This window comes from Cladophialophora immunda (assembly GCF_000835495.1).
Source record: "Cladophialophora immunda strain CBS 83496 unplaced genomic scaffold supercont1.2, whole genome shotgun sequence".
Lineage (NCBI taxonomy): Eukaryota > Fungi > Ascomycota > Eurotiomycetes > Chaetothyriales > Herpotrichiellaceae > Cladophialophora > Cladophialophora immunda.
Window position 1 is genome coordinate 197727 of NW_015622542.1, and position 12529 is coordinate 210255.

General features: G+C 53.6%; 4 protein-coding genes across 6 annotated transcripts; 1 reads left to right on the forward strand and 3 right to left on the reverse strand.

The window, feature by feature from the left end:
* Nucleotides 1-1479: 1479 nt before the first annotated feature.
* PV07_02457 lies at nucleotides 1480-4117 on the reverse strand. Of its 3 annotated transcripts, XM_016389067.1 has the most exons (4): nucleotides 3613-4117; nucleotides 3509-3563; nucleotides 3340-3456; nucleotides 1480-3288 (listed from the first exon to the last, which is right to left on the reverse strand). In XM_016389067.1, the coding sequence occupies exons 1-4, from the start codon at nucleotides 3686-3688 to the stop codon at nucleotides 2040-2042; spliced, it is 1497 nt and encodes a 498-aa protein (XP_016250969.1). In that variant the 5' UTR covers nucleotides 3689-4117; the 3' UTR covers nucleotides 1480-2039. The 3 variants fall into 3 exon arrangements, with proteins under 3 accessions (XP_016250969.1, XP_016250970.1, XP_016250971.1); XM_016389068.1 differs by having other exon boundaries at nucleotides 3340-3563; XM_016389069.1 differs by having other exon boundaries at nucleotides 3509-4117.
* Nucleotides 4118-4404: 287 nt separating this feature from the next.
* PV07_02458 (uncharacterized protein) lies at nucleotides 4405-6863 on the forward strand. Its single transcript, XM_016389070.1, has 2 exons — nucleotides 4405-4760; nucleotides 4827-6863. The coding sequence occupies exons 1-2, from the start codon at nucleotides 4678-4680 to the stop codon at nucleotides 6385-6387; spliced, it is 1644 nt and encodes a 547-aa protein (XP_016250972.1). The 5' UTR covers nucleotides 4405-4677; the 3' UTR covers nucleotides 6388-6863.
* An 880-nt stretch (nucleotides 6864-7743) lies between these two features.
* PV07_02459 (uncharacterized protein) lies at nucleotides 7744-10833 on the reverse strand. The gene is made up of 2 exons (XM_016389071.1): nucleotides 10139-10833; nucleotides 7744-10080 (listed from the first exon to the last, which is right to left on the reverse strand). Exons 1-2 carry the CDS (start codon nucleotides 10449-10451, stop codon nucleotides 8456-8458), a joined length of 1938 nt encoding a protein of 645 aa, XP_016250973.1. The 5' UTR covers nucleotides 10452-10833; the 3' UTR covers nucleotides 7744-8455.
* PV07_02460 (60S ribosomal protein L43-B) lies at nucleotides 10820-12174 on the reverse strand. The gene is made up of 3 exons (XM_016389072.1): nucleotides 11874-12174; nucleotides 11621-11816; nucleotides 10820-11553 (listed from the first exon to the last, which is right to left on the reverse strand). The coding sequence occupies exons 1-3, from the start codon at nucleotides 11890-11892 to the stop codon at nucleotides 11490-11492; spliced, it is 279 nt and encodes a 92-aa protein (XP_016250974.1). The 5' UTR covers nucleotides 11893-12174; the 3' UTR covers nucleotides 10820-11489.
* Nucleotides 12175-12529: the final 355 nt, after the last annotated feature.

The following is a 12529-nucleotide window of genomic DNA, read 5'->3' on the forward strand; positions in this document are numbered from 1 at the left end:
CAGGGGATGCGACAAAGGAAACAAAAGTGCCGAACGTCCGCAATGTTTCCTGCTCAATGGTTGTCCCTCTCAAGGTCGAGAGGGAATCGACTCCAAACACCTAGCCCAGGCATCCTTTACAAGCAAGGTTCTCTCTCCGACGAAGGTTCCTCTGGCCAGCCGATCGTCAGGTTCCCAGACTCTGCTTGGGCCACCAGTAACCAGGCTCACTCTAGGCCCCAGTTTAGGCTCCGCTCGGTGCCGGTGAAGCGGGATGCGCCTGGCTCCATCGAAGGATCACCAGGCCGCCCGGCATCTGTCCGATGGCTCGAAACGCAGTTCTGTGCCTAACGAGTACCTAGTTAGCTAGTCAAGTGTACGGGTGGAGAGCGATCCACTCTGGGAACGACAACATCGATGAGCCACGACCACTTGTCCGAGAAGAATCGCATTCGAGGAGGACGGAACACTAGGGAGTAGTCTGACAAATACTTCGGTCGTGAGTGTGTAGAGAAGCTGATAGGAACACTACCTCTCCTGAAGTAGGTGTCGATGCTCAAGTGGCTCTGTCTCTTTCCCCCTTCGTCATAGCCATGCGGCTGAAGATGATGGCCAAAACGCCGATGCTTCACAAAGCACACCAACGAACGAAAGGAACTGCAATTCCTTGGGAGTTCTCGGGGGAATTTGCCTAAAGTCGCAGTTTCGCATGGATGGGTGTGGCAAACCCATGATCGGTACCGAGGAGAAGTGGGAAAGATGGACCGACGAACGGCACCAGTAATAGTCTAGTACCTCGTAAAGGGCTCGACATCCTCTCGAAAGATGGTGGCCTGTATCTGCAACAAGATAGTGACCCGTATCCCTGGTCGAGTTCTGGGACGTGCAGATGTAGTCCTTGCCAGGCATCTTGTCGCACCAGTTAGACCCCCTGAATGACCCTTCTGGTGGAAATGGCTGTGAGACCTTCTGCAATTAAGACCTAGGCCGAGCCCGTGTCTAGCCGTTCTGAACAAGGGGCTTCCAGCTAGCGCAATATTCGTTGGGCTTGCGCCAATGGCCTCGCTGGCAGCGGTGCACAAAGGACAGGAGGAGCTGGCAAGGAGGAATGCAGACTGCGAACTGAAGTTCGTGGCACTTGCCAACATACCGAAGCCATTTTGCCGTTTCGAGGTCCAAGTCACCAGGCACTGAAGCGCTCATGATCAGCTGGAGCCCAGATCATCGCGACTTTCCCAGGTGACCCATCAACTGGAACAGTTTGGAAGTCGATGCGCATTGCATGTGGTGCGTGCATTGCTGGCCGATTAGTCTGTTCTGTGATTTCGTCAGATCTACCTGATCCTTCGTCTCTCCCTCTCTGATGACGGTCTATCGGCAGATAGGAAATCTACCGGCCCCGCAGTGAGGCTCTGCGGATAAAGGGGTCACCGAGCTCAACCGAGGCATTGGAGCGAGAGACCTCGAGAGCAGGTCGAGGTCGAGGAGAAGTTGACGCACAGAATCAACCGCTTCAAACGGATGGCCTCGAGTCTGGATCGTCCTTTGTGGAGGGTAACTTCAATAGCGCTATAAGATATGTATATCGTGAATTCATAACAGCCTGCAATGTGCAGAGCGGAGGGGATCCAATTCCCCCCAAAAGCAGAGAAGAAGGAATTCCATTCTGTGGTTCCAACATGCACGAAGTAGAATAATTAACAAAACGGCGTCGTCAATTGTAGAAAGATGAAGTGCGACCCATCGTTGAAGTCCACTCTCAAAGGCGTGTCGGAACAATCTTATCTGTGGTAGACCATCAAAAAGGTGGCATCTGGCTTTCACGGGTAGACAAATTCCAGGGCAACAAGACGCGAGATGCTTTGCAGGATGAATCAAACTCGTTCGGTAAAGAAATTCTCAAAGGCTAAGCTCCACGAAAATCATAACATCTCGGTCAACGTCAAGGACAGGGGTCGGGAACGTAAGATGCCTCGAATCCAGGATGGATCGGTCTGAGGTAGGTTCAGTAACGTATTTGGCAATGTAGATAGCTGCGAAGACTGTGCTTCGGAGGCGTCTCAAGTCTCTTTAGGGAGCGCGTTGACCAGCTGGAAATAGGACAGCAGGTAGGGTAGACTCTCTTTGGTCACCCACCCAACGTCCAGGGCTTTCACCGTGTGTTGCACAGTGTGCGGTTGGGAGAAGCAGAGACGGCTCCACGGATTCAGTCTCTGATCTGGACTTGCTTTCTTGACTGCGATGGGTCTTTTGCTTGATCTAGGTTCACCCGGTTGCGACTGAGGGTTTGTGTCGTCCATATGGATTATTGTATGGGCCTCAACATCCTTTGGGGATGCTGTGAATTTCCCCAATCCCCTCTTGCCGTAGGTATTGATTTGAATACAAACACAGCAACCGTGGTCCTGTCGGACGACAACCATCCTACGGATTGAGCTGTAAATACGCTCCCCGAAGCGTCCAATGCTTATGTTGTCGCTCAAGTAGGTGTGGCGCGAGCTGTTGCCAGAGTGTCCCTGCGAGTCGTTGTACGGTTCATGCCAAAGAATGGCAAACACCCGGCCTGGCTGGTAGTAGCTCGAATTTCTGGCCACGTACCTGGAGTCTAACCCGGCAATATTCTCGCTGCGCGAAATTTCGGATTTCGGGCCGGGGCCATACAGATTCAAGGACGCAAGGTTCGGATCTGAGATTTCTTGAGATGATTGGGCCAAAAGTGAGCCTTGCTGAGCTTGGCTGCTCATAGACGATGTCCTCGTCTGCGTCTGGAGTTGCTGGGGTGTGGTGGCGGTCGTTTGAGGGCCAGGGCCGGCACTCTGCGACTGTCTCATAGCATGTGCACGAACTTCGATCAATTCATCATCGAGCTGCTTCCTCGAAGGGGACGCATTGTCAAGCAACTGGTCGAAGTAGCGCTTGGTAACTTCGGCCATCTCTTCGGTTGTCCCTTTCCCCGGCCGTCGTGCTTCGAGTCTCTGCTGCAAACGGTGTAATTGCCTGAGAATCACGTATTTTTGAAGGCAATTATCACCGTATGTCATTTTGCCCGTATATTGCATCTCAGGTCCACGGCTCGCATGACGATACGTCCGAATGGCTTCTGTCAGAAGAGCTTGTGGACCTTGTGTAAGAATCGAGGGATTTGCCCCAAGATATGTTGCAGCATCCGCGTATCTGCCACTCGGGATGTTTGCGAAACCTTGAAGAGTTGAGTCTAGAGTGCTGTTAAGGCCCAACGCCCCTGAGGCGTTTGAAACGGAAACCCTAGGTTTCGGTTGTGCCCCAGGAGCAAGTTGATAGCTCTGACTTCTGTACTCGGGGTCAGAAACGAAAAGCTGAGGAAATCGTCGTAGAACTCACCTTTCCTGAGGGAATATTGGATTGGTCACAATTGATGGGGGCTGATGGCGGCTGGTAACGGGGAGCCTTGCTGTGGGCGGCTGAGGATCGACTTGCACCATAGATCGAGGAGCATCGCTGAAAACATGAGACTTGGAGGCTCGGATCATTTGATGCGAGGAGAACTTACGGGCGTCTCCGTGCAGGGTTTTGTCTATCATTCCCTGGGTCATCATTATTTCGTCCTTTGCTCAAGTGAGTCGATGATCTTCTTGTAGAAACGCAGGACCTTACCAGCACCTCGACCATTACTGCGTCTGTCGCCCCGTGTGGGGAAGGACTTGGACTGCTCAGGCATCATGGATCGCATCACCAACCCGAGAGGTAGGGCGGTTTACAACCAAGCCACCTTCAGGTCAAGCAGGCGTCCTGGGCGAGGAGGGGCTCCAACTCCATCATATATCGGGTCATCAGGACAGGTGCTATTCTTGAGACCTGGAAGGGCTGGGATGCTGGTCCAGGCCAGGCCAGTCCGGTAAGGAGCATATTTTGAACGAGTGGTGGCATATCCCCAGAAGCAAAAGCTGCATATTGCACCTGGAGGACTAGAGTTGAATGGGCTGAAGAATGCAGGTAGTTCGGCCATGCCTGTGCGTTGTCGGCCTTCTCATTTGGCGGGCTGGACAAGCTTGAAGAGCTAGTGCGAGAGGGAGGAAGCCTGAGGCACGTCGGCAGGGAGGGTGGGAGGATCGTGATGGCACTGATGCCAGGGAGTTCGCTTGCGCAGCTTGGTGGTGTGGTATTGTGTCTGTAACGAGAGTTGTAAGGACGAGAGGAATTTGTGGGTGCTCGATGGAATGACAGCAAGCCCACCGGCCCCTGCCGTACCCCTGTCTTTCCTTCCTCCCGCCCTCGTCCCGTGGCTCGATGCCTAGCTTGACGCCTAGAGCAGATACTTTGGCACCTCCACGAGTCAGCGCGGGCATGGTGGCCCCAGGCGGCTTGCAGGCGGTGACGCTTTGAGCATCCTTTACTGCGCCACCAACTACCGAGCTCCCTCGCTCTCCTGTATTCTCACCCTACACAGTAGACTGCAGCAACATGCTGCGCAACACCCCCCCTGGCATCCGTGTCCAGTAGCAAAACGAGAGCGACGTTCTGCCTGACAACCAGTCATACCTGCACGAACAGCACAGTGTTTGCGGCTGGAATTTCCCATCCATGTAGTGCTGCGTTCTTCCCCCCCCCCTTCTCCGGCGATACAAGTATGGGCTGGCTCCCTCCTCGATCGATGGCACCGTGCTTCAGCGTCTTGTCCGTGCCCGAGTCCTCATTTTGCACCGAGCTTGACGAGCATGAATGCATTCAGCTCTGAATTTCCTGACTGGTGGCCGGCACTTGAAGGGTCGGCTTTTTCAATGGTCCAAACCTGCTCCTAAAACGTCAGTCTCCAATTCTATCTATCTCGTGTCTACCCGGGCCTGGATCGCTGATAATTCGATTGATAGAGATGGCTTCGTTCCCAAAGAATCTTCTCCCAACCACCTGTCGCGCCTATGGAAGCACAGCCACGACATTGGCAGGGAGAAATGGGCCTATCCCTCAAAGCCTATTGAGGACGAGGCTGGCGGAGACCTGGGAGGTCTGCCATTCAACTTCAAAGCCTCGTCTCGTGATGCGATAGAGCAAATGCAAGAGCAGGAAGCAACACAAGACAGTAGCGGCCAGCAAGAAGCATTCTCGGTGACCAATTGCATAGCAACGTTACGAAAGCACCGAAATATCAATGCAAAAGTTCTAGCGAACCTCTTTGAGTTGAACGCCATAAGGGCTCCCATGTTCCAGCAGACGGAGTATGTTGTCGACCTCTTGCAAGACTTTATACTCCGAGTGACTGATCTCACGAAATCGGAGGATTTGCCTGACGACCTCACTGCACAGCTTGGTGATATCCGACGCAAATTTGATCTGTTCCGCAAAGGCCCATTCGCCTCTTTTCGAGCAGACGAGGCTCAATGTGCTCATTTGGAAAACGAGATCATTCAGTCTCTGTTTTACTCTGGCAGGCGTCTAGATGCTTTCCTCCAGGCGAACTCTGTCGGCTCAGCTGCTTTGGCAGACTATGATACCATTGCGAGTTTAGTAAGCGAACCAGACGACCTGGGCGAGGCACCCGCCGAGCAGTCCCCAGAACATATTCAATACTTGACCATGATCGGCGACCGAGACATGATACTTGAACAGCTCTTGGATCTTCGAAACGAGCATACGCAACTCGTCGAAGAGCAGAACTGGAGAGCTCATTTCGGCCTCAGCCTGGACGAGGACTCGTTGCATTTTCTAAAATCCTTTGGAGTACAAGAGCAGGCACTCCTTGACGAACTAGAGTATGCGGAACTAGGCTTGGAGGCCTTGAGACAGCTCCAGGCAGACGATGAAGCTCTAGCAATCTCAAAAGAAGCTTCCGAGCGTGAGCCAGACGAGGATGAAGCCGCAATGAGGTATCTTGAGATGGCCAGGCCGTCGAGCCAGGCCATTTCCCCGCCTCCCCGAAGATTGCTGCAAAGTCCGCTCTATCAAGGGATTCTGCACCGCAAAATCAGATTGGTAGATCACCTCCGTGGTCCAGATGTAATACCAGTGGACCATGGCGACTTCATCAATGCGTGGCTCCTGCACCGATTACAATCTCTGCCTCGACTGCTCGGCGAGTACATTTCACTCATTGAGACACAATACGACGACGTCGAAGATGATGATCTGGAGCATCTGTTTCTGGAGAAGTGGTTTAACGACTCATCGGCAGCCGATTTTGCGAAGCATCGTACGTTTGCGGACCAACAATCAATGCAAGCAAACCTCGCAGAGTCGGCAGATTTGGCGCAGCGAAGCCTTTCGGCCATTGTCATCCGCACGACGTCTTCAAGGTTGCTGAGGATGGGGCCTTCGACGACCGTACAAGACATCATAGACCAGGCGATCCAGGCGCAAGGTATATCATCTTCGCATTTGTCTAACGCTAGTTCTCCGTCACTTACCGACTCGCCCTCGCCCTTGCGCCGGCCCTGAACTGGCTTGCTTACACAGTCTCGACAGAACATTGTCTCCTTCCTCTTCTCTGCCATATGCTGTTAACTGCAGGATGCATGGACTATATCCGCCTTGCTTTCACGTAATTTCCTGCTCTCGGCCGCCCGTCGATTTTCTATTTTCTATTGTGTCCTTGCATGCTCTGTCTTTCTTGTACCATTTGGCTCTGGGGTGGAATATACTGCAGCAGGACCTAGGCAAAGCAAAGGCGTGGCGGTTCACCCTCTGTCAGACTACGTACTGGTTGCACGTCACCTGGTTTTCGGCAACGATTATGACGATCAGATATAAAGGCTCATGTAACAACTGTTGATACACAAGATCGACAGCAATCACACGAACGGTTGCCGTCCTCTGATGCCCGCTCTCAATAAAGAGAGCCTCGCAGGCTATTTTGGCGTCCTCCTGGGTTAGCACTGGATAGGCTCTGCTCTTTGAAGCCGCCCTTCGATTGCGCCGGACGTGCGAATGGCAGCGCTGCGGCAAATTGACCATGATGGCCCAGCGAGAGGCAAATCTGACCGTGACGGCCGACCTCCCATCTATCAGTTACGAATGCCTTTTTGTCCATTCTCGTAGCTTCTTCTGTTTCCCACGAAACCAGGCACATTCGTCTCCCGGGACAGTCATGAACAGACTTGGAGATACGAGTATTCCATTGGCCTGCCGATTGCCCCCAATCACTTCTCGACTCCTGCTCCAGCGCCCGAGTGGAGCAATTTCCCTCTGATGAATGAACCACCCGCCTACATCGAATCAGATAACAGAAACACCAGTGGAGTGGTGGACGGGGGTGTCCTGCCTTTCCAGTTGTAGCCGTGCTGAGACCGCACTGATGAAACTGGATCCACGAGAGGGAGGGGGGCGAGTCTCGCCCGAAGACACCTTTCTACGTGTACGACCACATGTTGTCCAGGCGTCCTCGTAGGCTGGGGAGAGGCGTGGCACCCATCTATGTATCTGATGAGGGCGCCTTGTTCAAACGCCCCAGATACAAGCACTCGTACTGTGTACAGTTGGATTGGTTGGAACCGCTCTCGTTGCGAAATCATTCCCCATTCCGTCCCAAAAGCCTGCATCTACTCGTCCTCGTGCACGCCGTCCTTGTGTACCCCCGCGCTATGAGAGGATACCTTAGGCGCCAGGCACAGAGATTGGACCTCCTTTGCACATGTCCAGCACCTTCCCCCCCAAGGGCTCGATTGGCGAACGCGAATCGAGATGTCGAGTAGCCGGCGCCAAAGCAAGGCAACAAGCAGCCACGTACGAGTAGGCGAGCCTGGTTCGGGCCGCCTTGAGATTGTTGCGCAGCCTCGTTGGATCGTCTTCACTACCTAGGGACGGTTGCTCTGAAGAAATCATATACTGGTGCGTCGAATTGGAGCCTGTACTCTCGGACTTGCAACAGTCTGACCGCCATAGCGTGTAGCCTGGGAGAAGTTGGAAGTGGTCAAGGGAGGGAAAAGACAGGAAGAAAGACTGAGACCACTATGCATATTGAGTCAAATAGAGGGCACAGGTGAGCAGAACATGCCTGGTCTTCCCGTCTTCACTTTGGAATCTGCCTCCCTGAAGAGTAGCCGTGATGCTTGCATCAATGCCAATGCCCCTTGTCGTTGTATTGTACATCTCTTTCCCCCCCAACCTCCGATCTCGACCACTGCAACTCCCTATGGTCGTGGAAACATCCCAGGCAGTCATGGATGTTAGCACACTCGCAATCTCTCTTGCACCTGGGTATTTTGTACAGTCCTTCTTCCTTGATGCCCGCCGCCCCGAATGCTTGTAGTCTCTTCAAGGTGTATCCTCTTCCACAATGCATCGACAGGAAACCACCATCGCCATCGCTCAAACTTATTGGAAAACACAAATCCGCCACGCCCATCAAACGGGCCCATGGAACCCGAATATCGTGGTGTTTGTCGCCCTTTCCAAATGCCCGCCCACCCTAGGTCATAACATCGTGAAACTCGTTGCTTTGAACCCTAAATTCAAACTCGCTTTCGTGCAAGAGAACAATCATAAATAACCGACTAAGTATTCCTTTTCAACCTTGAGCTCGGAGCGCGCCCACAGCCTTGTTGACCTCATCGCCGGCGATCTTCTCCCACCTTGCCTTATCGTCCACATCGAGAGCCTCAAAATCGCCAATCTTATCGTACAGCATCCGGGAAATGTCGCGGTTGATCGTCGTATATTCGTCTTTCGTAATGGTTTGGTCATTATAATGTGGTTTGAGAGCGCTTGCAACAAGTTTTTGCACGTCGGCTTTTGCAGTTAGCGACATGGTTGCCCGGTTAGGCGAAGCCTCAGTTGAGCGCGACTTCACAGTAGAATCCTGCCCGTTTTCGAGAATGCGCGGTACTCGACTTCGAGGTCTTGGCTGTGCCAACGGTGTAGATGTCGAAGGAGGTGGAGGGACTCGGGGCCCATTAAACCGGGGCCCATTCGTCTCCGCTTGTTTCGGCTCCGGCGAGGTAGATCGTTGAGGAGAGTATTCAGTGGATGGGAAGACAGGTTGTATGCTCGAAGACAAGCCAGTAGGCGAGCCAGGCCTGAGCCCTCCAGGAAGCGGAGGTGGGGTGGCCGACATTGCCCTAGGCGAAGAATGATTCGAGGGAAGAGGAGACAAAGCTGGTGACGAAGGCCGCGGAGAATTTTGGTCTGCTGGTGGACTCGCTGCAGGACGAGGAGAAGGACGGTGGAGATTGATGCTATGCGTACTAGAACCCGCATCCTCAACTTCTTGTAACAAGGATTGTAGAAAGCTGGGGCCCGCTGGCTCTGCATTAGGCTGTCGTCTCGGAATGGGACTGGCGATGCGTGAGGGTTGGCGTCGCCGAATGTTGGTAATGGTAGTGGCATTACCATCAGAAACTGTGCGGCTGGATGCGCTGGGCCGTCTGCGCTTATTCGCGGATGATGGCTCGTTTTCGGGCTCTGCTGGAGATGATGTAGGGGATTTCCGCTTTCTTTTGCGTGTCGAACTGGGCTCATTCGACGAGGCTCGAGCTTGGTCAAAGGCATGCCACGCCAGGAGTTCGTCTGCGGTCTCGGCTTGAGGACGCGGAGACGCTCTTGCCCGTCGGTTTCTCGGTGTCGATTCCCCCCCGGGGCTGCTGGGAAGTGCTGGTTCCGTCTCCCTAAAGCGATTGCCAGCCCCGTGAAGTTCTGCAACTTGCATCCGGCGCAACCAAGCGTCATGGGCCTGCCTGTCGGCCTGGGTGCGTTGACGGTGACGCCTGAGATATCTTGCGGATGATTCATCATCCTCATAAGGAAAGTCAAGGTCAAGATTGATGCGTGACCAAACAGACTGCCAAACCTGGTTCCAGCTCGACTCCTGACCTCGCTGCCTGCGCTGTTGGCCTCGCGTGCGTCTTCGGTTCGCTCGCCCCGACCGGGCAATTGCACGCGGGTCAAGATCTCGTTGTGCTCGGCAGTTGTCACAAAACCAGTGGCCGTAGGGCACCTCTTGCAAATCGACACAGTAAGTATGCCACAATTTCTGACAGCCATCGCAGTACATCAGGACGTCTTCATTATCATCTTCGCCGCAGGCTTGACAGGGCTGGTCTTCATCCTCCTCTTCTGGGATCTCGAGAAACATGGAAGGATCCAAGTCAGCAACCTGCGTTCGGTCTTCGACAGAGTATGAAGAAATGACATCGCCTATACCAATGTTAGCATGCTGTGCAATTCGGACAGCGACTGGACTGTCGGAGCATACCGTTGGTTGTACGCATCAGTTCGACGAGGTGGAAACTGGCACGACAGATCGGGCAACTGTTAGCTCTTTCCACCCAAGGAGTAAGACATTCATTGTGCAGGTAATGCCCACACGGTCTTAAATGGGCGATCAACTCGGTCGAGTCTTTGTTGGTCGATGTGGTGGTACTTGGCTCATGTTCGGCTTCGGTTGTCCTCGAGGAAGCGGCATCGACACTGGGTGGAGACTTGGCAGCAGGGCTGGCAAGGGGAGCTGCAACTTCGCCATCGCCGCTGCTCAAGTCTCCTAAGCAGACAATACAAGTGTCTGACATCCAGAGAGGGTGCCGGGAGATTTTCGAGGGAACTCAAGCAGCAGCAAGGTCATGGGCACAGGACGGGTGTTTGGTGGTGGCATTTGGAGTGTCAAGAGAGGAAAGAAGCGACGGTGCAGGTGGAGCGAGTAGATCCGACTTAAGGGCCCGGCTGAAAGGGGCAGCTCTGGCGCACCAATCAGAAGAGGCGGCTTGGAGCTGGATGATGACTTGTGACTGGCTTCTGGGGCTTTTGGCTCAGCAGGTACAGGTTTGGTGGCTGCCTCAGCACGTCCCTCGGTTGAACTCTTGTCAAAATGGGGTAAGCTTAGAGGCTGGGGGGGATCATTTGCAATAATGGCAGATGACGCCTGCTCGTTGCCTAAACCCTGCAAATAAAAGAAAGGGAGCATTAAAAAGATCCAGGCAACAAGAGGAACTGCGTTCCCACCTTGGTCTTTCCGACTTCGTCTGGAAAAGAATGTCGTCAACGCAGAGGCGGGGTCACAGACTCGGAAATAATGTGCAAAGGTAAGAAGCAGCACCTCTCGTTTCAAGCTTTCCAAGTGGCGGTGAAATCGAAGCCAGGATAAGATGGGCCAAGGCGTGAGATTAGGGGCCACCCCATAGTATCCTCTCAAATCAGCCTTCGGTATTCACCCGGCGCGCAACATGGAGAAATATATTGCGCCGTCGCCTGCACTGGGTGAACGTTTGCGGTCCGTGTACTCCGTAGCATCAGTCATAAACATGAGGCTTCGAGCAAAGCCGCCCAAGGCTGCGAAGTTAGCTGCTCGAAGCCAGTGGCTCAGAAACAGAACGAAGGGTAAGAGTAGAATATGAGCCCGTTGGTCTTTGCATTCGGTCATTCGATTGGAGGTCTAACGATTCGGATTGGGGTCATGATAGGCAGCGTTTGCTTTCATCGACGCGGAAGCCGCATGTCCTGCTCGACCGAGACCGTTCTCTTCAGGCGAAGCCTGAGATGCTACTTGAGAATTTGTGGAAAAATTCCGTATCCGTGGGATTGAGAACTCCGAGCCCATGCCAAACACTGCTTTAAACCTCCGCAATTTCCCTCAGTCGTCGAATGGTCGATCTGGTGGCAGCCGCAGCAGGAGTTCTGGGGAGGCGGGAAATGTCAGAAGATTTCATTTTGTGGTTGAATGTGGCCCTCCTCTTTGACTTACGACACTGTCCAGGCGCCTCCAGCCACTGTCTTCTTGCAGCCCTTGCATTTCCAGATTCCGACCGCCTCTCTCTTGACGGTGTTCTTGCCGCAGAAGGTGCAGATGTATCGGGCGTGTTGGGTGATTTCCATCTTCTTGACTTGTTTGCGGAGCGATGCACCATAGCGAGTGCCGTATTTACCGGTCACGCCGACCTCTGCAGATGGTCAATCACACGTCCTCTGTGGGGTTCGGAAGGTGATGAGAAACTCACTCTTTGTGCGCTTCGTCATGTTGGCGGTTGTAGACGAAGGATTGAACTGGTGTGGTAAACTGGGGATGTCGTTGCTGGTTCGCAATTTGCACCGAGACAAAAGTTCGAGTGCGATTTCACGGTGCGGTTTAGCGGCTTGGCGCGATGTGGAATCAGCACGTGATATTTACCCCGCTGAGTCAGCCCGATGCCCGTGTGGCACCCATAAGGGGCGGACAGGGTCCTCTGGGATTCACGGCCCATATCTGGAACAAATGTTCATGCCACCCATCATTCCACTTGCGTGGATGGTGGGGGCTCTGTGTGCCTGATAAGTAATACGGGGATCTTTAATAATGACCCTTTTGTGTGAGCCCGTCTGCCTGTGGTGTGTGTGGACGTTTAGGAATCCCGACAAGCGAGTTTGTATCAAGTTTGAAGCATGTGCATTGGTCCCGGACATTCTGACTCCTGACAAGCCTATGAGGAGGTGCCAAAAATATCCTTCATTGGGGGGCACTACGAGATACTCCGACTCGCGCCCGCCTCGAGTGAGAGGCTCCCGGCAGCGGCGCCCCTCCCGGAGTAGGAGATTCCCTAAGTCGGTACCTGCCCATGCTCTAGATCACCTTACACGCAGGTATCTCGTAGACGCCTAAGTAACCTAGCGGTGCCTA